Raw genomic sequence first — 22,178 nt, 5'->3', positions numbered from 1 at the left:
TTCACTATAGCTACTAAAGTTGGAAAATTCATTATTATGAATTTAGTAATAATTTTAGCACTAATTTTGCAGAAATTCCCTGAACTTGTTGCCATACAGACTGTAGAGAAATGGCTTCCAATTCACGCAGCCGTTATAAATGGTCACGTTGCTGTTTTAGATCTTCTCTTAAAATTCAAGTACCCTTCATCTGTGATGAAGAGATTCACTGATAAAGCTGAACAGTGGGAGTATATGTTCCCTTTTGATGTGAATGCTAAAGATGTGACAGAACAGTCTATCCTTTATGTTGCATGCTTTGTTGGAAATCAGCGAATTGTAGATGCCATTCTAAAATTCAGAGTAACTGCTAAAAAAGTTCAACCTAAAGAAGTGGCTGAAGCAGATGAGAGGCAGAAAAAAGAACCGAGGCAAAGTGGAATAAACATCAGCCCTGCCAGAAGACGCTTATCAAGTGGAATCCAAAGTGTTATTTCAAAACTGAGTCTCAATAATGGTATTGAGCCATCAAATGAAGAGACAGAAGCAGAAATTAATCCAGTTGACTTGGATTTGTATTGCAATAACAATACAGAAACTGCATTGCATACTGCTGTGAAAAAGAGATTTCATAGCATAGTATCTTTACTCCTTCAGAATGGTGCCAACCCAAACCTTGTGATTAAGCAGTCAGTTGAAGAACTTAACAGAGCCACTTCATCTGAAGAATGCATTGGTTCAACTTCAGCTGCTTTGGTTGAAGCTTGCAAAAATAGGGATGTTAACATGGTTGATTGTCTGGTAAGATATGGTGCCCGTGATGACAACTGCCAGGCTTTAAAGGTTGCAAGCAATAGCAATGATGAGTATATTGCGTCAAAGCTGCTTACCCTCAAAGCTTATCAAGATCCAGAGTTTAAAATAAATAAAAAAGCTTTGGAAATCATTCCCTCAACACATCTGGGTGGATTATTGGGAAGTGTCACATTTAGTTCTATGTTTCCAACAACCCCTGTGATGGTGAACTGGCATGGACAAAAATGTCTTCTCTACATACGAGAGGAATGGCTGGTAAATGCTAGTTTAGCCCATAATGTGAAACTTAAACTAACTCCTCGAAGCCAGAGCACTGCTCTTATGGCAATCACAAGATTGGATATTTCTAACAACCAACTAACTGAGCTACCAATGTGTATTTTTCAAATGGCTTCCCTTAGACAACTGAATGCAGCCCAGAACAAAATCTTCAAATTACCTGAACCAGATAATAGTTCTCCTGTTCCTTTAACAAAAGGGAAGTCTCATCATATTGTGTCACAAAATGGATGGTGCTGTCCTGTTCTAGAGGAAATACATTTGCATGATAACCGGCTTGATAATGTACCCCAGTGTTTATTTGCTCTTCCATCATTAGTAGTGTTGGATTTATCTAATAACAAGTTGCAAGTTCTTCCATTCAGAATATGGTCAGCTCCGAAGCTAAGAGAATTGAATTTATCTTTGAATATGCTCCATGATTTACCGGCAAGACCTCCACCAGTACGTTCAGTATCTGCATCTAGACTTGCAGGAAATATTTCTGAAGATGGCAGCATTCCATCAACTGATTCCAGTCCAAGACGTGCAACAGCTGATATCGCTTCAGCTGAAGGTTCACCCATTGTTGGTGCTCCACCTTACCAGGACACCCAAACTGAGAACACACCTAAAGAAAAAACTAATCTAGACATGAAACAACAAGAATTATTACATCACAATCTTTGGAGCCAATCAGTCAAGGTTAGTTGTATTTAACATTTTGACATTCAGTAGGATAGTTTGATGTTAAAGTTTATGAAATTAAAAACAAAACACTCTGGCTTCAAACTTCTTATAGCAAGAATATTTTTTTTACTTTCAATGTTTGAGAGTCTTATCTTCTGATACCTTTTTATTGTCAATCTGTATTTTCATGTTAAATTATTTAAATATCTCATCAACAGGAGAAAAAAAAATTATCTTAGAGTTGAAAAAATGTATTCGAGTGTAATTATTCAAGCTATTTTTGTTACAGTTTACTTTTTTACTGTTTTTTGAATGAGGAAAATGGTTAGGATCTTGAAATTCCCAATATTTATTTGGGAAAATGTGTAAAAAAAGTTTACAAAAATCTATAAATTGTAATTAACTGATAATTTTTGTGTGGGATGTGGGATTTTTTTATAAAAATAAAACATAAAAATAAAACCTAAGAAAAAAAATAAAACAGACTAAGAACGCAATCTTTTATGGCAGGTGTCATTGGAAGAATCTTCTAGACAAAAAAAGCTGTAGTCAGGTGTAATTGAACCAAACATTTTGTCTACACCTATGGTAACATCTTCAGTGGGGGCAAAGTGATCTCTTCAACTTACAACCGAAGCAAAAAAATGTGACCAAAGTATTTAATGAATACTATGGAAACTTTGGCTTCTGTTATATCTGGTAAGCTGAGAAGATTACTTCGTTGCCATTGAAGATGTCTACTGTAGGTATAAACAAAATACAGTCGATGTTCGATATGACAATCCCTTTTATCCCATCGAAAATTGACGTTATATCGGGAGGGCCTTTATATTGAAAGTAGAACGTATATGATAGTCATTCTCTGGTGGGTATGATGTACGATTTCATATTGAAAGCATGAACCTGAAGAGTTAACTATTTATTAAACTATTAACAATTAAACATTGAGTGATTAAATATTAGATCACAATTATTTACATAAAATTCAGAATCGAGATCATCAGCATGACCAGTGAGGATGTGATGACTATAGACAGAGTGAGGTAAAGAGAAGCCTTACTTCAAGGTTGATTGTGGTTTATATGAAGGTGGACTACAACGCCAGATGTGCATGTCACAGCACAGCTATTTGCATATGCCACAGTTCCATGAAAACATTTGGGACTTATTCTACCGGTCATTGTAATGGAATGGCCGCTATAACATGGGGGCTATCATAACAAGCATCGAATGTATCTGGTTCAGTTCTGCCTGGACCATGGCTCCATAGCCAATATTGTCCAAATAAAACTGACTGTTTAACCATAGCTGTAACAGCCTCCCCCAATTATGCATTTACTTTGCGCTCTTATCAGTTTAAAAAAAAACATTTTTAATATCTTGATTATTAAACTGTCTATTTCAGAAATCAATCAGATTATTATGTCTTGGAATATTTGTATTATTGCTTTAGTCAGCATAGTCTGCTATAAGCATTGTATTGTTTACACTTTGCACACTGTTTTCAAACATGAAACTCATATACATGGTTAAAATTTTTTACACATTTCTGAAAATATCTGGAAAGTAAAATCACAAATATTGTTTTTTCCCTTCAGATTATTGAGTCTTCATTGGATGGGGAAATGGACAAGAATCAACAGTGTCAATTGGTTGCCCTTAATTTGGCTCATAATGCATATGAAGAGGTTCCTCCTATACTAGCATGTTTTGCTACTAACCTTGCTCGTCTCAACATCAGCTATAACCGTTTATCGGCTATGGGACCAGTTAGTAGCTACCCAGCATGCCTAAAGCATTTAGACATCTCCCATAACCACATTAAAACGTGGCCTTCACTTCGCCGCATTGATCCTGACATCACTCTTGATGGTGGTGGTTGCTATAACCAGTGGGATTCATCAACAGGAAAAGCAAAAACCACAGACTTTTCTGCAGCCAGTAAGAATAGGTTTTATTTAATAAAGAAACACTGTCTGGATTTTCTTGTTTATGAAATGTTCTTCCATTGTTTATTGTTTTCTCACGCATTTTTGTCAGCATTCAACATATATATAGGTTCAATCCAAAATGCTTGGAACAAGAAACAATTTTAGCTATGTTTAGAAGTATTTTGGGGACCTCAAAATATGTTACTGTTATCAGAAATTTGTTTTTATACAGCATATACAAGTGTATAGTTCATTAATGTTCACCTACGTACCTTTATAAATATTCTATCCCAAATTTAAATGAACTTATGAATTTGTAACACAGGGGATATTTTATTTAACCCTTAAATTGCTTAATCATCTATGGGTGATCAACATCATATTGTATGGAAATTTTCAAAAAATAAACTATCAATATTGACTGCTTGAAAAATTTTATACCGCAACTCGCCCCAAAATAAGAATTCCTCATTTAACATGTTTTTAAATATTTTCCCAATTGTAAACTATAAAATCAAAAGTGGAAGACAAAGTTGGAATTTTTTTAAGCTGAAGGATAATGCATCACTGTTGTTTATTCTGTATGTTTGCTTCAATTAGTTTTCATTGACAGGTACAAAACTTCAGTAGAGCATTGACATTTATTTTGTTATCAGAAAATATGAAATAAATCAGTGTGTATACTTATATATGTTTATTATCAAAATGCTTTATGTTCTAAATCAGAGTATATACATTCATTTTTTTTTTTAATTTTCATTATATTAGGTCGAACACAGTCTCCTTCCCTTCATTCTTGGGGATCAATGAAATCCCTTGGCGGACCTTGCTGTGTGCATCGACGTCATACAAGACTTGAAAATTTAAGGACACTTATATTAGCTGACAACCAACTAGAAAGGCTAGTTCTTTCCATAGAAGAAGATGACTTTGAAGAAGAAGATGCAATGTCACAAGAGTCATTTGAAACAATTCCATCTACTGGAAGGGTACGTTAATTTGAAATTGGTAGAAAATTTGAGTTTATAATTAAGTATAAAATTTGTAAAAAAACTAAACAAATAAACCATCAATTCTTTTTTTTATATTTGATAGACACATCAACAAAAAATTATACTAATCAATAGTATAATTGGGTTATGCATACTTGCCAACTACTATGGAATCTTTGAAAGTTTGAGCAGAAGTTTAATAATTTATCCACGTTCTTTCAGAACATTTTTCATGGATAATTTTCTACACAGAAAGCAGAAGAGGGAGGTTGATAACAAAGCAGTGATAGCATCCTGTTCTAAAAAAATCAAAGAACTTTCATTGATTTCATGAGGAATATTTATGGCAAACAGGCTCAAACTTAAACAAAAGGCTACTTTAAATGTTTGTCAAAGCTGGGTAAATGCCTGATAGGGTCAAGTTGAAGAATTGATTTGAATTTTCGAAATAGTCATGAGGGAAAAAAACTGGGTGGGGAGAGAGCCCATCTGCAAACATTGCCACTATGGAGAGGCTTGGTACCAAGGTTGGCATACATGGTTATGGACCTATATGTGTGTTCACCTGACGATTTTTAAAATGTATGCTTGTTGAGTCCTCATCATATCATTTTAATATTTTTATTATTGAAATGATCATCATCAAATCCATATTCACTTTGCCAAAAAAAAAAAGTAGAAAAATACATTTTAGTTTTTCATGCAAATTAAAAATAATTTTTCAAATATCAAGTCTGCCATATTTTTTAATTTTTTTTTATTCACATATGCGCAGAAATATTAATATATATATAATAGAACCTTAATAAATTGACACACGAATAACTTGACTACACCTCTATTACTCAACACAAGTTGGCTAACCTCTGCTTAAGTCGACTGCGATTTGTTCTGTGTTATCACAATTTTGAATTTTTGTGAAATTTTTCAGGCATTGGCCAATTGATAAATTTTTACAATATTGTTCACGACGAAGTGTATTCAAAAAATTTCTTCTGGTCAAAGATTCTTCCTCACTCCTTAAGGTAGGGTCAGTTCCCACTCTTTGGAATGAAAAAACTTGATCTGGTTACTACAAAAATCACAGATAGGCGTCAATTATCCATGAATGATAGCTGCAATTTTTGAGCGAGTGATGGTTGAGCAAGCTAGATTGAAACTTCCAAGTTAAAAAATATGAAAGTTTTTCTTATTTTCAAAAATTGCACTGCTCATTCACAAATAACAGATATTTGGCCTTTATGCTTTTTCACTCATTCAAAATTACTTGGAAACGTCTCATAAAAAAACTGCAAATATATATATATATTTTTTTGTTAATTTATACATAGTTATTCAAATATACAGGATGCATAGGTAACAGGGCATATGGTATTTTACTGGTGACCCATTGACCCTTGAGGCATACTTCCAATTAGAAAAAGTATCAAAATAATGTGTTGTACTCAGAGGTGTCATTCATGTTGCAAGGGATTGTATAGTTATTGAAATAAAAATGTTAACGTCTTTCCTCTGTTTTTCGAATTTGAATATCTCAGTGAATATTGTACTTAGAAATGTGGGATTTTTTTTTGTCAGCATCAGGACAACTTTGTAATTGAGTTCTTTAGCACTGGATGTCCGTATAAAAAGTTATTTTTATTTTAATAACTATACATCCCTTGCAACAGGAATGACACTTCTGAGTGCCACACACATTATTTGGATACTTTTCCCAATTGGAAGTATACCTCTAGGATCAATGGTTGATCAGTAAAAAGTACCATACATACTCCTTGTTATCTACGCATCCTGTATATAAATACATGTACATGCATAAATGATATTTAAAAATTGTGAGGGTGAGATTAAATGAAACCTTGCTGACTTGACATCCACTTAAGCTGACATGTTTATTAATATTTTTGGGGTGTGAAGTTATTGTGTATCCACTGCATATATTTTAAATGTCTGTCAAAAACAGGGTTTAGATTTTTTTCCTCTCATTTTGACAGGACAGTCAGACATCAGTCAGAAGTAAAATACTCTTTCCAAATCTTTCAATGCTAGATGTTAGTAACAATAACATCAAGGATGTTCCTGCTGCTATATCTGAACTTAGCAACCTCTCAGTTTTCAATTTGAGTGGCAATTTGGGAATCTGCCACCTTCCACCTGAAATGGGACTTCTGAGCAAGTTGTGGAATCTCAATACTCGAATGTGCAATTTGAGTGAGCCTCTTCGTAGCATGATAGAAAGCAAGAAGTATAAAACAATGGATGTTATAGGATACCTCAAGTCCATTCTCGAAGAGTATGTTTTTTTTTTCTCTTTAATTTGTAAATAATTATTAAAATCAGGGTAATAAATTTTCCTGATGTAGAAAATGAGAAATATCATTTTGAGGTTTTTACGTAGATGAAAACAATTGAAGCGTTCAGCCGAATAAACAGTCAATGCGGCTTTTTTTTAACTTTAGAGGATGCACAATAAAAGTCATTGTTGAATTATCGAAACACTTTTATTATTTTGCCTGGAAGTAACATAGGCCGTTATTCCATCAAACTCCTATGGCAGTGACATTACTTATGTCAGGAGTGGCCAACTTCTTTCTTTTCTTGAGCCAACATGATGTTCAGCTGCAGTAAGGTACACGAGGTACTTTTATTTTGTTTGGGGCCAGCAGTTGACCACCCCCTGACATGTCATTGTTTTCAGATGTGGAAGCTACATACAATGTTTATTCAGTCAAAAATTTGATTTTTCAAAAAACAGAGCATACCATAGACTGTTATTCTCGGCCAACCCCTTTAATTATCTGAGAACATTATTATGGAAGGCATTGAATTGAACATTAAAGGACCAGACTTCCACTATTATGGCACGCAGCAATATTATTATGCCACTGTGGTGGTCGAGTAGTCATAGTGACGGACTCGCGTCGCGAGATCCCGGGTTCAAACCCCACTGTCGCCACAGTGGTGGTCGGCTGAAGTTGGTTTTCTGTGGTTCCCAACTTCAAGGCTCAAATGCGAGCCGATATCCCCTTTAAAAAGTCTTGCCATAGAGAGCAACAGACCTACAAACAGTACAAATATAATTCAATCATAACACATCACTCTCTTCACTTCTGAAATATAGATGGCAGCACTGAAAAATCAAACACAACACTACATCTGCACTCAGACTGTTAGGTACATACACAGTTACATTTCCGGCACAGCTCACTAGGTAGTAAATGCCCCATAGATGGTGATAGACCTGAGTTGTTCTTGGTTTGAAAGAAAGAAAGGAATATTATTATGAAATATTATCTGAAATATACGGAGGTAGAAATTTTTAACCTCTTACCTGTGTCTAAGAGCAACTAAAGAATTTTTTACTGCTTGATAGCAATACTAGAACATGATGTATCAAATATTTTTCTGCCTATAACCCAAAGAACAAGGTCTGGGGTAGCCAAATATTTTTACAGTTGAAAATCGGTTTGAGATTTTCTTTACATATTTATTTTGATGAAGCAGAAAAATTTCTTCAAGTATCATTTTTTTTAATTAAAAAAATTTCTTTAAAAATTCATGTTTGTTTTTATGCTGTTTATAGTAAAATTACATTTAGTCTTAAGTACTGCTTCTCATGTTTCTCTTTTTTTAAAAATAAATAGTGCTAAACCATATGCAAGAATCAAGCTGATGTTAGTTGGCATTGAAGGAATTGGCAAAACATCTCTGCTGGAACAATTGAGATTTGAAGGGACCGGTTCATATCGAAAAAAACCACCAGAGGTAATTTGATTAATTAAATATTTTTCCACTTTTTTCTATATGTGAAAAAAATTATTATTCAGATCTAACTAAGTATTTTTTAAATTTTTGTAAATATTCCTAACATATAAACTCCATATTTTTTCTCTTATAGCATTGGGCCAAACGAATGGGAAATAAAAATATCAACTTGAAGACCCCAAAAGGAATCAACATATCAACTGTAGGTGTTGATGTTGGTGATTGGATCTATGAAAAAAAAATAAGAGGACACTCTAGCCATGGACCAGTTGTCTTCAGAACTTGGGATTTTGGTGGGCAGGTAGTAAAAAGTTTAAAAGATAAAATATTTTGGTGTCTAACTAAAGCCTAAGTTGCCATCCCTTATAACCTGCTGCCCTGGTGCGCTGCACCCTCCCCCTTTGTGCCCTGACTTAAGCCACTCCTGCATTTAACCTTTTAACTGCCAATGTTCCCAGTTGGGAATATCAGTTTTATTAACTAGAAAAAAATATTTTTCTTACATGAAAGCACTTGATTTTTTTCTTTCCTTAATTCATGAGATTCCAAACTTAATTTACAAAACAAAAATTTTATTCAATTTAGCTCTTATGCTGCAAATTTTTTTAAATCACCTCTTTTTAAGGAAGAATAAAATTTAATTTTTTTTGTTTTGATTTCAATGTTGTTTCTATGGACAGTGGCAAGTCCAAAAAACATACAAGAAAAAATTTTTTCATGAATTTTATGGTTGATATCTTTAAACTCAAGGATCAGAAGAGGAAATACCAAAAAAAATTAATCAAATCAAATCTTAATTTGGCCTTTAAAAGGTTAATAGTATCAGGTTGTCCAATTTAAACACATTTTTATTTTTCAATAGACGGTTTAAATATGAAAACTTGAAATAATGTTTTATCACGTTAATTTTAATTTTTATTTATTTTTTGATTTATAAATATATTAGTTATGTATAAAATCAATGCATGCAATGTTTTTGTTTTCTCAGAAAGAATATTATGCAACACATCAATATTTCTTATCTAAGAGATCTTTGTACCTTGTCTTATGGCGAATTGTGGATGGGGAGCGAGGTGTTGATGGAATCTTACAATGGCTTGTAAACATACAGGTACGTGTCAATGTACTCATATGTATTTAATGCACTTTTGATTTATTAAGTTTTTTCATATTGTTTACTTTTTTTTCCATTCTGAAAACTTCATTAAGTGAAACTTCATCCTACTGTTCAGATAGAAAATTGCAGATGCGTAAAAGAAAACCTTCAATTGCAATGAAAAAAAATAAAAAAAATAAATGTAATACAGTAAAACCTGTCTTTAAGGGAACCTGTATTAAGTAAAAACCTGCATTCAACGGGAAAAAAATCTTAGTTCTGTGATTTCAATGCTAAAATACACATTAAAAAAACCTGGATTGAATGAAACTTGTCTAATACGGAAACTGAAAGGAAAATTTCATACAAACACTGAATGTTTCCCAAACCAATAGGCCAAAGGACTCACACAAAATGTTGAAGTGCTCTACCGAAATTTTTTATGCAATCTCTACTTGCCAATATGAGTTCTGCATCATCCATCCCTACATTAGCAAAAACTGTTTCTGTACTTGATGCTATGATTTTAATAAGCTATATGTAGTAAGACAGTTGCTTCCTGAAATTTTTACAAAATCTTTAGGAAAAGTAGGTTTTTCTACATGAGAAATCAGTGCAAAGGTTGAATTTTCAAATATATGCAGGACTTACAAAGTTGCATGCAAGCTGCTTTTCATGATTGTAGTGCTGAGGATTGTATAAACATAGATGACAACGTACGAACTGGACCTGACACGAGAAATATAGACACTCTCATTGAAAATTTTAGAGAAAGTTAAAAAGAGGATAAAGATGAGATGAATGTCGTCATTTTCAAAAAATCAGTGTAGGGTGAAGTTTTATGCAGATGCTGTCAAAACCTTCTACTTACAAAACCTACTAGAACTGCAGAAATTTTGCTTTGTAGCATAATAGCTCAAGTATTTTTTATATGATTTCTAAAACAAACCTTATCTACTAAAAGTCAGGCGGCAAAGAGTGTGAACTGTATACAGAAAACTTGTTGACCACTGGAAAAAAAAAGAAAATATTTACTGTAGGCTACTGTTTTTAATTTTTTGGTGATTCGAAAAGTGAATGCAATAATGGACTGTATATAGTGTAACGTTGAAGTAAATGCAGTATATGTGTATTTTTAATAAATAATATAATCATATCAGGTGATAAATTTTTAATAATTAGTTATTGCTTACTAATTAATAATTACTTTATTTTTAAACTATTTACTTTTTCCAATTAATTTATTTTATTTCAATTTTTTCGAGATCATTAAATAATTTTACATATTATGTCAATTGAACCTCTATTAAGGGGAAACCTGAGTACAACAAAAAAATCTCGGTCCCTTGCGATTCCGTTGAAGACAGGTTTTACTGTAATTATAATATGCAATGATTTATTGTCAAATTTTTGATTGTATCATACTACTACTTCACTGCACACCGACTCCGGTCATATATCGCCATATGGCAATTTCCAACCAGTGGAGTTGGGAGGGAAATGAAGGCTCCATCCATCGGTGGTCGCCCCAGGCTCGGTAGGTAAAGAACATCGTATCATACTAGGACGAGCATCACATTCTGGTTATTTTGTCATCACCTTAAGTATTATGTCAACTTCTTTTGAAAATTATAAATATAAACATGTTATCAATAAAATTTTCTTAGACGCAAAGCTATTGTTCACAAATGTAGTGAGTAATATGTTGCTTTATGTCTTTGAACAGGCAAGAGCTCCAAATGCTCCTGTAATCATAGTTGGTACTCATTATGATCTAGTCAAAGAAAGGTTTCCTCCTGCATACAGTGAGGAACTGCAGCAGATGATTCGTGACAGGTTCATAAATGTTGTTGATGCTGATAAATGTGGCCTGCCTCGGGTTATTGACACAATAGAAATCAGTTGCAAGACAAGACATAATATCAAGCTTTTATGCAATCTCATTTATGACACTGTATTTGATTTGAAATGTCCAGGTAAGTTCTTGATCTCTTAAATTTTTCTAGATTTACTACATTGAGGGAGCAGGGAAATGTACACTATATAGCCGCAAAAGTCTGTGTCCACTCAGGAGTTTGGACATTTTCTCAAATTTCTGGAAAAATACTGAGTGAATCGCTCTGAAATTTTAGTCATATATACCCAATGTTGATACTTACCATTTTCAGTAAAAATTAAGTCTCGAGTGCATTTATGGGGTAGTAAAAAATTAAAATAAGAAAAAAAAATTGTTTTTGATCAACCCTGTATCAGAAAAAGCAGCAAATGACGTGTAACTGCAAAAAAATATTATACTAACTTCATGCGATACTTCTGTGCATTTTTCTGAGAATAGCACATATATTCAAAAAATATAAATGTTTTCCATAAAAATTCCAGTTTTATTACACGTTTTTTTTTATAATGTGTGGAATTTTTGGCCAATTTTTATGAAATTTACAGAAAAAATGATACTATACATGAGGCATACAGAAATTTAAAATGGGGCAAATCATTATTCAATTAGATGTGAGTATTTGTAGTAAATGATTGCTAATTGTGCATGTGCACAAGAAATATAAATTTTATTTCTTCATAATTTGATTGTGTGCTAGATATATAGTGCAACTTGTATGAAAATTCTAGCTGAATGTCATGAAAATTGAATTGAAAAAAAGATATTGGTGGTACAGTGAGTAGTAATTTCAAAATTGGCTGAAAGTAACTGAATGATAAGGGATTTTCTACAAACTGGTATATAATTATTTTCTATTATTTGATTATTTCAAATAACAGAATAACATATTTGTTATTTTTCATTTAAGCTCACAGCATTATGCGAATGAGCAAAGACGTGTGTCTGATGCTATGTATAAGAAGTGTTTTAGCATAACACGTGTATATGATGTCAAAATGAACAAACTGAAGTCAATAATGAAATAACAGAAAATAATTGAAATATGTATGACATGAATGTCGCTCTCCACTTGTTAATACAAGATATACGGAAGACTGGATGTTGTGAAGATATTTATTATTTAAGATGTTAATTTTTTTAAGGAAGGAAAAAACTCATCACTACCTCTACCGGGAGTCGAACCCGGGTCCCTCGATTGCCGGACGAGTGCTCTGACCACTAAGCTACAGAGGAGATAGAGATTTTCCTTCGCTAGAGCGTATATATGCCGAACGGAACCGTGCAATGGACGGTGAAACCGATCAGCTAATAGCTCATGGACGACGAGCCACCAGGGGGCTATATATATGACATGAATGTCGCTCTCCACTTGTTAATACAAGATATACGGAAGACTGGATGTTGTGAAGATATTTATTATTTGAGATTTTAATTTTTTTAAGGAAGGAAAAAACTCATCACTACCTCTACCGGGAGTCGAACCCGGGTCCCTCGATTGCCGGACGAGTGCTCTGACCACTAAGCTACAGAGGAGATAGAGATAGATAGATTTTCCTTCCTTAAAAAAATTAACATCTCAAATAATAAATATCTTCACAACATCCAGTCTTCCGTATATCTTGTATTAACAAGTGGAGAGCGACATTCATGTCATTATAGCGAAGGAAAATCTCTATCTCCTCTGTAGCTTAGTGGTCAGAGCACTCGTCCGGCAATCGAGGGACCCGGGTTCGACTCCCGGTAGAGGTAGTGATGAGTTTTTTCCTTCCTTAAAAAAATTAACATCTCAAATAATAAATATCTTCACAACATCCAGTCTTCCGTATATCTTGTATTAACAAGTGGAGAGCGACATTCATGTCATATATATAGCCCCCTGGTGGCTCGTCGTCCATGAGCTATTAGCTGATCGGTTTCACCGTCCATTGCACGGTTCCGTTCGGCATATATACGCTCTAGCGAAGGAAAATCTCTATCTCCTCTGTAGCTTAGTGGTCAGAGCACTCGTCCGGCAATCGAGGGACCCGGGTTCGACTCCCGGTAGAGGTAGTGATGAGTTTTTTCCTTCCTTAAAAAAATTAACATCTCAAATAATAAATATCTTCACAACATCCAGTCTTCCGTATATCTTGAATTGAAATATGAATTTGTAGAAAACCCCTTATCATTTAATTACTTTCAGCAAGTTTTGAAATTACTGCTCACTGTATCACCAATATCTTTCTGAATTTTCATGACATTCAGCTGGACTTTCCATATAAGTTGCACTATATATTTGGCAATCAAATTATGAAAAAATAAAATTAATATTTCTTGCACAATCAGTAATAATCATTTACTAAAAATACTCATATCTCTTTGAGTAATGATTTGTCACATTTTGAATTAGTTATTTTTTCTGTAAGTTTCATAAAAATCGGTTGGAAACTCTGCATTTATAACAGCAAAAAACATAGGGTGAAAATTGGAATTTTTATAGAAAACATTTTTATTTTCATGAATATGTGTGCTATTCTCTAGAAAATGCACAGAAGTATTGCATGAAGTTAGTACAATATTATGTTACAGTTGCAAGACATTTGCTGCTTTTTCTGATACAGGGTTGATCGAAAACATTTTTTTTTTCCTTATTTTAATTTTTTACCATCCCATAAATGCACTCGAGACTTAATTTTTACAGGAAATGGTGAGAATATAGGTTACACGTGACAGAAATTTCAGAGATATTCGCTCAGTATTTTTCTAGAAATTTGAGAAAAAGTGTCTAAACTCCTAAGTGGACACCAACTTTTGACTATATAGTGTATATCTCTATGTGACCCTTTGCTTTATAATGGAGTCTTCTTAGAAATTAATTATTCATTATGCCTGTGTCAATATGTGCCACAGTGAACAGAAGCCAGCTTCAATTTAAAGGATTCTCTCTACAAAAAAGCAATCGGGCCAATAACATTCAAAATTCATGTATAATAGGGTAAAATAGCCTGCTGAAGTGGTGCTTCTGAATTTGACAGACAGATGTCAATACTTCTTGAACACATTTCTCAGAAACAATAATATTCACATTAGGTGCATAACACACACAGAAATTTCTGGCAAGTATCATTTCTTTCCAGAAAATTTAATTTCTCAGTATCAATTCTTTAGTTCCTCAGAGGAATGTTTAGGAGCTACATGTGCAGTTTAGTAGTGTGAACAAAAGTATTTGAAGTCTGATACTTCAGACATTACTGTAGACATTGAACAGAGTTGCACTTTAGAACATAATTAAATAATTTGAATACACTTTGGCTTAATAAATTGTTAAAATATTCATAAGTCAAACAAAATAATTATTGGAAAGAGACTTTCTGGATTCATTATTGAATAAATATTTTTAAATTATCAATTGAAGTACATAATGAAATAGTGTTTAAACTACATTTTAATTCAATGTGATACATTGATAGCATTGTGCTGCAAAATTGTTGAGAAAGTTTGAAAAATGATCAAATTTATTAAAATGGCAAAAGCATATTTAGTCTTAGTATTTATGGCAAAAGCATATTTAGTCTTAGTATTTATGGCAAAAGCATATTTAGTCTTAGTATTTATGGCAAAAGCATATAAGTCTTTCCAAATATCTTGAAATCTCTCTGCATTCTCTCCATGTTTACTTATTGTGTTGTACAGGGCCGTAACTATTATTTTTGCCACCCGGACAAACATGATTCAGCTGCCCGGGGAAAAAATTATTTTGCCGCCTCTCTTTCCACAAATTTAAAATTCAATAATTTGGTAATGATGTTATTTGTTCCCACCTAAAACTGCTACCTAGGGCAGTTGCCCCCCCCCCACCCTCCCTAGTTACTGCCCTGGTGTTGTGCATAGGTTATAGAATTTAAAATTATAAATCAGTCAACATGTAGAAATATTATTATTTTTATGTATTTCAGGAAGTAAAGAACGCCTGTTAGAGCAGAAAATTCCAGCGACGTATTTAGCACTAGAAGATATTGTTGGTCTTTTGGCAGTGGAACGTCATGCTCAGGGCAAAGATCCTGTCCTCAGATCAGAACAGTACAGGTAAAGTTACTCATTAAGCTCATTTTTTGCCAACAAATTAGAATAATTAAGAAATCTGGAAAAAAAATTCAAATCCTTTCAAAAGTGGTAACGTTTTTCTAATTGCAAAGCAGAAAAGTATTTCTGTTAGGCAGTTTTCTTAAATTTATGTTTTTACCTGGTTTCAGAAAATATCAGTGTGCTACAACAAGAATATGCATTATAAAACAACCCTTGTTTCTTTCTCATAAATTAAACAGAGTTTTCTTATTCCAGCTCATTAATACTCAATTTTTCTTTTCAATTTTTTTTGCCATGCTGTGAAACAGACATCTTTAACCTTGCACAAATTGTGGGGCCACTAGGCTGCTCGAAACATATGTTATCAAACAACTCAAAGGGCCATGCATTGAATACCTTCACTGTATATAGCATCTCTCGTGTATATATTTTTTTATCTTATCAGAATGATAGACTAACTTTGAATGAAATGAATAACTTTGGATTATTATATTCTAGAACTATGGTTATGCAAGAAATGCAACAGCGATATAACATAGCTTTCAGAGATACTGCTGAGTTGAATCAAGCAACAGCATTTCTTCATGAAAATGGTAAATAACGTAGAAGTGACAAAATTTACTTGGAAATTTCTGGTTCTTTTTAAAAGTAAGGGAGGGAGTCATTTGGCTATTAAAAAAATAGCTGGTTTAATTAACATGTGGATGAAGACCTCTTTAATCGTTTATACAAAGACCATGACAGGGAAAATGCCCAACGACGTAGCTAAAAAAAGATGCCCATGAAAAATATATGGATGTCAATTATATATCAAAATACAGCAACCCAAAATAATAGCAATTATCATGAAAAACTAATAATTATGTTACAAAATATATTACACTACCCCATAAAAATTATGGTTATCTTATCTAGGTATGGATAGATTCTTGATTTGTCCCAATATGAACATCATATTTCTTTTTAAACGTATCAATTGCAGTCTAATTCACGTCACCTGGGGGTAAGCTATTCCATTTATTTGCAACCCTGTTAGAGGAAAAATTCCCTATGATTCATATTATGTGACAGTGAATAATTTCTCTCAATTAACGAGTCCACTTAGCCATCAGATTTCTCAATACAAAAAGATAAAATTCAAGCAAATCAATCTCTTTGTTTAAAAAAAAATTATTCCAGTGTATGAAAATGGTGCGAATATGAAAATGTTTGAAACCATTAATGTGTTTTTGTTTCTCCACATTCTTTTTTATATAACCGCTCATTCCTTCTTTTGAGAGAGAGAGAGAAACATCCCTCATATAATACTTAAAATATTGTTTTTTTCCCCTGTTGATGGCTTTTGAAAAATATTATTAAAGGTAACGTTTTTCTAATATATTTTCATGTAAATTTAGGAATACTCCTTCACTATGAAGATGCAACCTTGAAGGATTTATATTTTCTAGATCCACAGTGGCTTTGCGATATGTTGGCCCATGTTGTCACTATTCGAGAAATAAACCCTTTTGCTCGTAATGGTTTGTATTTGTTTGCTACTTTCGAAATTTTTTTTAATAAGTGCAGGCTTTTTTTTTACCATATGTGTGTACATTTTTTTACCATCAGTATGCACAAATACTGGTGTTTGTTATGGTGTTATTTTAAGCTTCTTGAGGGAAAATGTTTTTATTAATAATATAAAACAAATTTTGTGCACTCAACATTATTAAGATTATTATTTTATTGGATATTTATGGAGTTTTGTGTAATTTTTTCTTATTTTTTGCATGATTATTTTTCATTGGTCTTTCGACATCATGACTTTCTAACTTATTTTTGCTAGGAATTATGAAAATTGAAGATCTTAAACATGTATTCAAATCATCTCAGTTTGCTCCATCAGATGCCCAGACATATATCCTTAACCTTTTGAACAAATTTGAAGTTGCTCTCACATGGGATAACCGCACTTTAATTATCCCATCTCTCTTACCTACTGAAGAACTGATAAGAGCAGGTTTTCCTGGTTGTGATGTTAGGGTGAGCTGATCTTTTTCTCTTTTTTAAATCTATTTTTTCTCCATTTCTATAATGTCTTGTTTCTATTATGCCATATCAATAGAAAACTAGTTATAATAGTTGTACTAAGTTCAATTGGTATATGCGAAAATTCCATTACATTAAGGAAAAACTACAATTTGAATATTTTTGGTTGCTTTTTAATTCATTAATTGTTGTTTTTCTTAAAATTTACTCATTGAAAATTCTTTTTTTCCAATTAAGTTTCTTTCATAATTGATGTTTAGTTTTTGATTGAATTTTTTGCAAACTTTTACTCAATTTCTAGAGAAGTATTAGTATTCTTTATGCAAATGTTAGGTATTGCAACATTCATCTGTTCAGCAGCATGCAGGCTGTTAACACCTATTCTGCATGTATGAGTTTAAGATATTTGTATGCTTTCAGAAGTATTCAGTCAAATCAATTTTATAATTGTAATATATTTTACTATTTTTAATTTTACGAGTTTTTGGTTCTTGCCATTGAGTATTGCCAATTCAACTCAGTAGTTTAATGAATGTCGAAAAGTCACTTTATAGAGCTACACTACTACTTAACTTAACCATACATACACCTTATTCTTAAGCATTCCTTTTGGAAATTTCGAATCAATTGGTACATGCAGGAACGTGTTGCACGTATGTGTATATGTGTCCCCCCAATGTGTTTGTGTTGTCAGAGTTATGCTTGTTTCATGCTCTAGTTATGCCATCTGTCTTTCATATTATGTACTGAAAATGACAGATGCCTGAATTTTCATGTTATTTAAGTGTCATGTTGTAGGTCTGCTTGCTCAGTCACTTGAGCCAATTAACTTTTTATTTCTTTATAGACACCCACAACTTGCAGCAGAAAATTTATCGTAATTTTAGATTTCAAAGGCTCAAATAACATTTAGTGATAATTGTCATCAGTTTATTACTTAAACTTAGTGCAGTTGAAAACTGACTAAACAAAAATTAAATTTCAATGTAAGCACTTAAAATCATAATTTGTTTGCTTAAGACCACTCTCATGGTATTCAAGTGAATCCATTGTGATTTTTTTTTCTTCCAAAATCCAATCTGTGTATCTGAGCGTGTATTAAAATTAGTACACACTGGTGACACATTGTGACCCATTACATGACCTATACATATTTATGTATATGGTAGTATCTTGGAAAATATGGCAAATAATTCATTATGATGATGAAACTGCACTATTTTGGTACTTCAGCAGTAATATTAATTTGTTACTTTTAATACTTTCATAGATGAAATTATTTTTTTATTTCATTTGATAAATTTCTGTGACTTTTTCTTACAGATTCCAGTTCGTTCAAGAGTATGGGCTATGAGAAAGAACTATGGAAATAGGCATTCTATATCAAACGCACCATTAACACTTAAACTTACAACAGCAGAGAAAAGACCGCAAAGACCTTTAAGTGATATTCCTCTCACAAGTGAGAGTATCAGTAGTCCTAAAGTTGGGGATCCATTGGAGAAAAATGCCTCTTCTACTCCTGCTACGACCTGCTATATTCGCCACAAGACAAAGATGGAGAATGTTATAAGGAGGCTTTTATTGATGTCATATTTCCCAAGTGGATTTTGGCCCCGTCTCACAACACGCATGCTTGGTGATGATGTTGTTGTTGAAATCATTCGCTCATATTTTGTTCTGCCAAAACATGTTGAAATGAATGCTGTTCTTGCAGCTGTATTCAATCAGAGAGCAGAATGGATGTGTTGGCAAACAGGGATGGAACTTCGTTATCTTGATACAACATTGTTTCGCATGAAAGAACATCTTAGCCATTTGAACAATTCACCCTGTGAGTATCGACAGATGAAGTTTTTTGTGCAACAGGAAGGGTTATGGAGTGACATCGAGATAGCTAATGCAGCAATTTTAGAAATCATCCTTCCAAATCAAAGTGTAGTGATACAGATACCAAAGGTGATAGAAGATGGAAATGTCACTGCTTATGAAAACATAGAACTACAACCCAGTTTAGAATGTGCATCAAAATTGCTTTCTGTATCAGTTGATCATATAGACACTCTCCTTGAAGACTGGTACCCAACTCTTGGAACACGGTTCGTTCATACATCAGAGGGAAAATTTTTAGTGACACGCTTGGTGCCATGTGTACATTGTATGGTGAACCATATCAAAGAGGAAATGAGTGCAACAGACAGAGGGAATTTCTCTGTGACTGATCATATGTGGGAACTTGGCCCTTGGCAACATCCTACAGAATCTTCTCTTCGTAAAGAGGATTTTTGGTCTTCCAAACCTGGTGGTCTGAGGTTAAACCATTCTCCTAACCTCGCTCATCGCAATCGAGGGTCTCGTAGCAGTACTATGTCTCATGACAGTGACAGTGGTGTTGGACCAGATAGTAATAGCTCTAGGTAATTTTAATTTAGTTTTTTTTTAAGATATTAATTTTCCAATTATTAGTTAAGACCTGTTTACATATATATCAAGTGATTTAGCAGTTAACTAAATTTTAAGTTGTCAAGTACTTTAAATGCATGCAGACATTAAGGGTCATTTACATACCATTTACTTGATAAGTAAATAAACTGGATTTTATTTTTTTTCAGTCAGGTGGCCTATGTTCATGTGCTGGGGGCGTGGCCTATCTTAAAGCAGGGCTGGAACTAGAGAGGACATCAGGGCCCTGGGTGGCAGTTTTAGGGGAAGAACAAAAAATGGCATTATAAAATTTTGAAGTTGTAGGGGCAACAAAATCATGTTTACTTTGAGCAGCAAAATCCTAGTTGCAGCCCTGACTTGGATGGGCCATTTTGCTCTCGCATGGGTATTCATTTTTATCTTGAGCATGAACCTGTTTACACCCCCTTTATCTCATCCCTTTAAAGGGATGAGATAAAGATTAGAGTGAATTCCTCAGAAAAGATAATGGTTGAAGTAGTCAGAGGACACAACCCCCAAGTTTGTAGAAGAATGCTATGCCACAAATGTTTGTGAAATGTTATAGACATGGAAACTACAAAAACAATCTAAAAATCAATCTCGGTTATAAATAGTAGAAGCATGCCCCACATCCAGCAGCAGTGCCCCCTCGGCTGGGATTTTTGCATGTGGCACTGTGGAGTACCTAAATTTATTTTTTAAAATGCAAACTATTCTTTTGTTTAATGAACACTTACAATTTCCTAAAAATGTCAAGAAATTCCCCACGTGGACAGATTTTGAACAATTTTTCCCCACGAGTTACGTCACTGGTTGTGGAAGCTACAAGTTAAAAATCCAACGTTCTCCCTTCAGTAAGCTCTATGCACATGCGCTAATTAGGCATGGTGCAGTATAAAAATTATCCAATGAGTATTTGCTAAATCACTTATTGGTAGGACACTTTGTTTAGCAATTACAACTTAAAATTTACTTAACTACTATATTACTTAACATGTTTAATTGGGCCTTTAGGCTACGTATGACAGTTCACTTATACCATTTTGAATGTTTAGGTGATGTTGACTTTATACAAATGCATACATAAGGGGCAGATTAATATACATTGCACATAAACTGACAGTATTTACAGTAAATACAGTTTTGATACATACATATTAGCAAGTGCATTTTTTATATTAATTACTAAGAACACAAATGTTACAAAATATGCATAAGAGTTTCTATAATTTTTCATAAAAATTTGAATTCAAGAAGAAAAACCTTATTTATGTGGATGAGACTGATTTAGTTGATCAATCACTGAAGTGTAATATGCAATATTTATAGTTCTTATCTAATCATCAGTCTTTAGCAAACATCTTAAGTTTTCTGTGAAGAAAAGACATCCAAATAAAATTAATAAACTTACAAAATCTAATTATTAATAAATAACTACTTAATATTTTTGTTGCAGTTTTCAGGCAAAAAAATCTTTTATTCTTTCACTTTAAGTTATATTCTGCTTATTTGCTTTCTTGCAGTCGAAAGCCATCCACAGAAAGTAAACCTGAAGGGGATCTGAATTCAAGTCAAGATAACAATAGTTGTCATTTTCCTGAGCCTTTGCCTGAAAGTATTATCTACAGTTTCATGATGGAAGAGTGTATTCTAATGGCCTATGAACAAAGCACTTTATCTTGTCCAATTCACGACAAACAGTTTTTGTTGCAAATCGCACCAGACACGGTAAAGTTGAAAGTTTATACTTTGTATTATACTGCTTTTAGTAAATTTCTCATTCACTTTATAAGTTAATGATACACTGCAAGGGCATCTTCAGCTATTGACATAGCACAAGTCACATTTCACTTCTTACTGAGACCTGCTCGTCACTCAGCTATATTACACTCATTACCAAAAAACTTGTTGGTCACAAGTAGCCCTTGAGCCATGTTTTGAAGACCCCCTAGTATACTGCATCATGTTATTTGTTGGTCTTATGCATTTGTTTGTTTGTTTTTCCTCTCTCACTTGATCGGTTGATAAAAAAATTTCTGAGGTTGTGTGAGATAGAAAGTGAAGCAAGTAATTCTAAAGATTTCTATTTCAAAGAAAATATTAACACTTCGGATCTTAGAGTACTGAATCTGATACCAGTAAACCTGATATGTATAGTGCTACAAAGAAAAAAAATATATCATGCATATCTTGCTTTTTAAGAACATTTAGATAAC

At 33.2% G+C, this 22,178-nt stretch overlaps 1 protein-coding gene across 3 annotated transcripts in view; it reads left to right on the top strand.

Moving 5' to 3' along the window:
- Lrrk (Leucine-rich repeat kinase) overlaps positions 1–22,178 on the top strand; it is an 86,855-nt gene that overhangs the window by 42,155 nt on the left and 22,522 nt on the right. For all 3 annotated transcript variants that reach the window (XM_089244487.1, XM_089244486.1, XM_089244489.1), the window contains 14 exons: positions 73–1,758; positions 3,342–3,684; positions 4,443–4,663; positions 6,661–6,959; positions 8,311–8,431; positions 8,565–8,732; positions 9,420–9,542; positions 11,254–11,503; positions 15,360–15,489; positions 15,988–16,082; positions 16,887–17,009; positions 17,315–17,511; positions 18,841–19,934; positions 21,486–21,690. In XM_089244487.1, coding sequence (XP_089100613.1) covers positions 73–1,758; positions 3,342–3,684; positions 4,443–4,663; positions 6,661–6,959; positions 8,311–8,431; positions 8,565–8,732; positions 9,420–9,542; positions 11,254–11,503; positions 15,360–15,489; positions 15,988–16,082; positions 16,887–17,009; positions 17,315–17,511; positions 18,841–19,934; positions 21,486–21,690 — 5,055 coding nt within the window. The remainder of the gene's footprint in view (positions 1–72; positions 1,759–3,341; positions 3,685–4,442; positions 4,664–6,660; positions 6,960–8,310; positions 8,432–8,564; positions 8,733–9,419; positions 9,543–11,253; positions 11,504–15,359; positions 15,490–15,987; positions 16,083–16,886; positions 17,010–17,314; positions 17,512–18,840; positions 19,935–21,485; positions 21,691–22,178) is intronic.

Source organism: Pholcus phalangioides, unplaced genomic scaffold (genome assembly GCF_987345545.1).
Source record: "Pholcus phalangioides strain wild (caught in Gottingen) unplaced genomic scaffold, Ppha-v1.0 ptg000015l_1, whole genome shotgun sequence".
In the NCBI taxonomy this organism is placed as follows: domain Eukaryota; kingdom Metazoa; phylum Arthropoda; class Arachnida; order Araneae; family Pholcidae; genus Pholcus; species Pholcus phalangioides.
The sequence above is the reverse complement of the archived record's forward strand: the minus strand, read 5'-3'. Positions and strand labels throughout refer to the sequence as shown.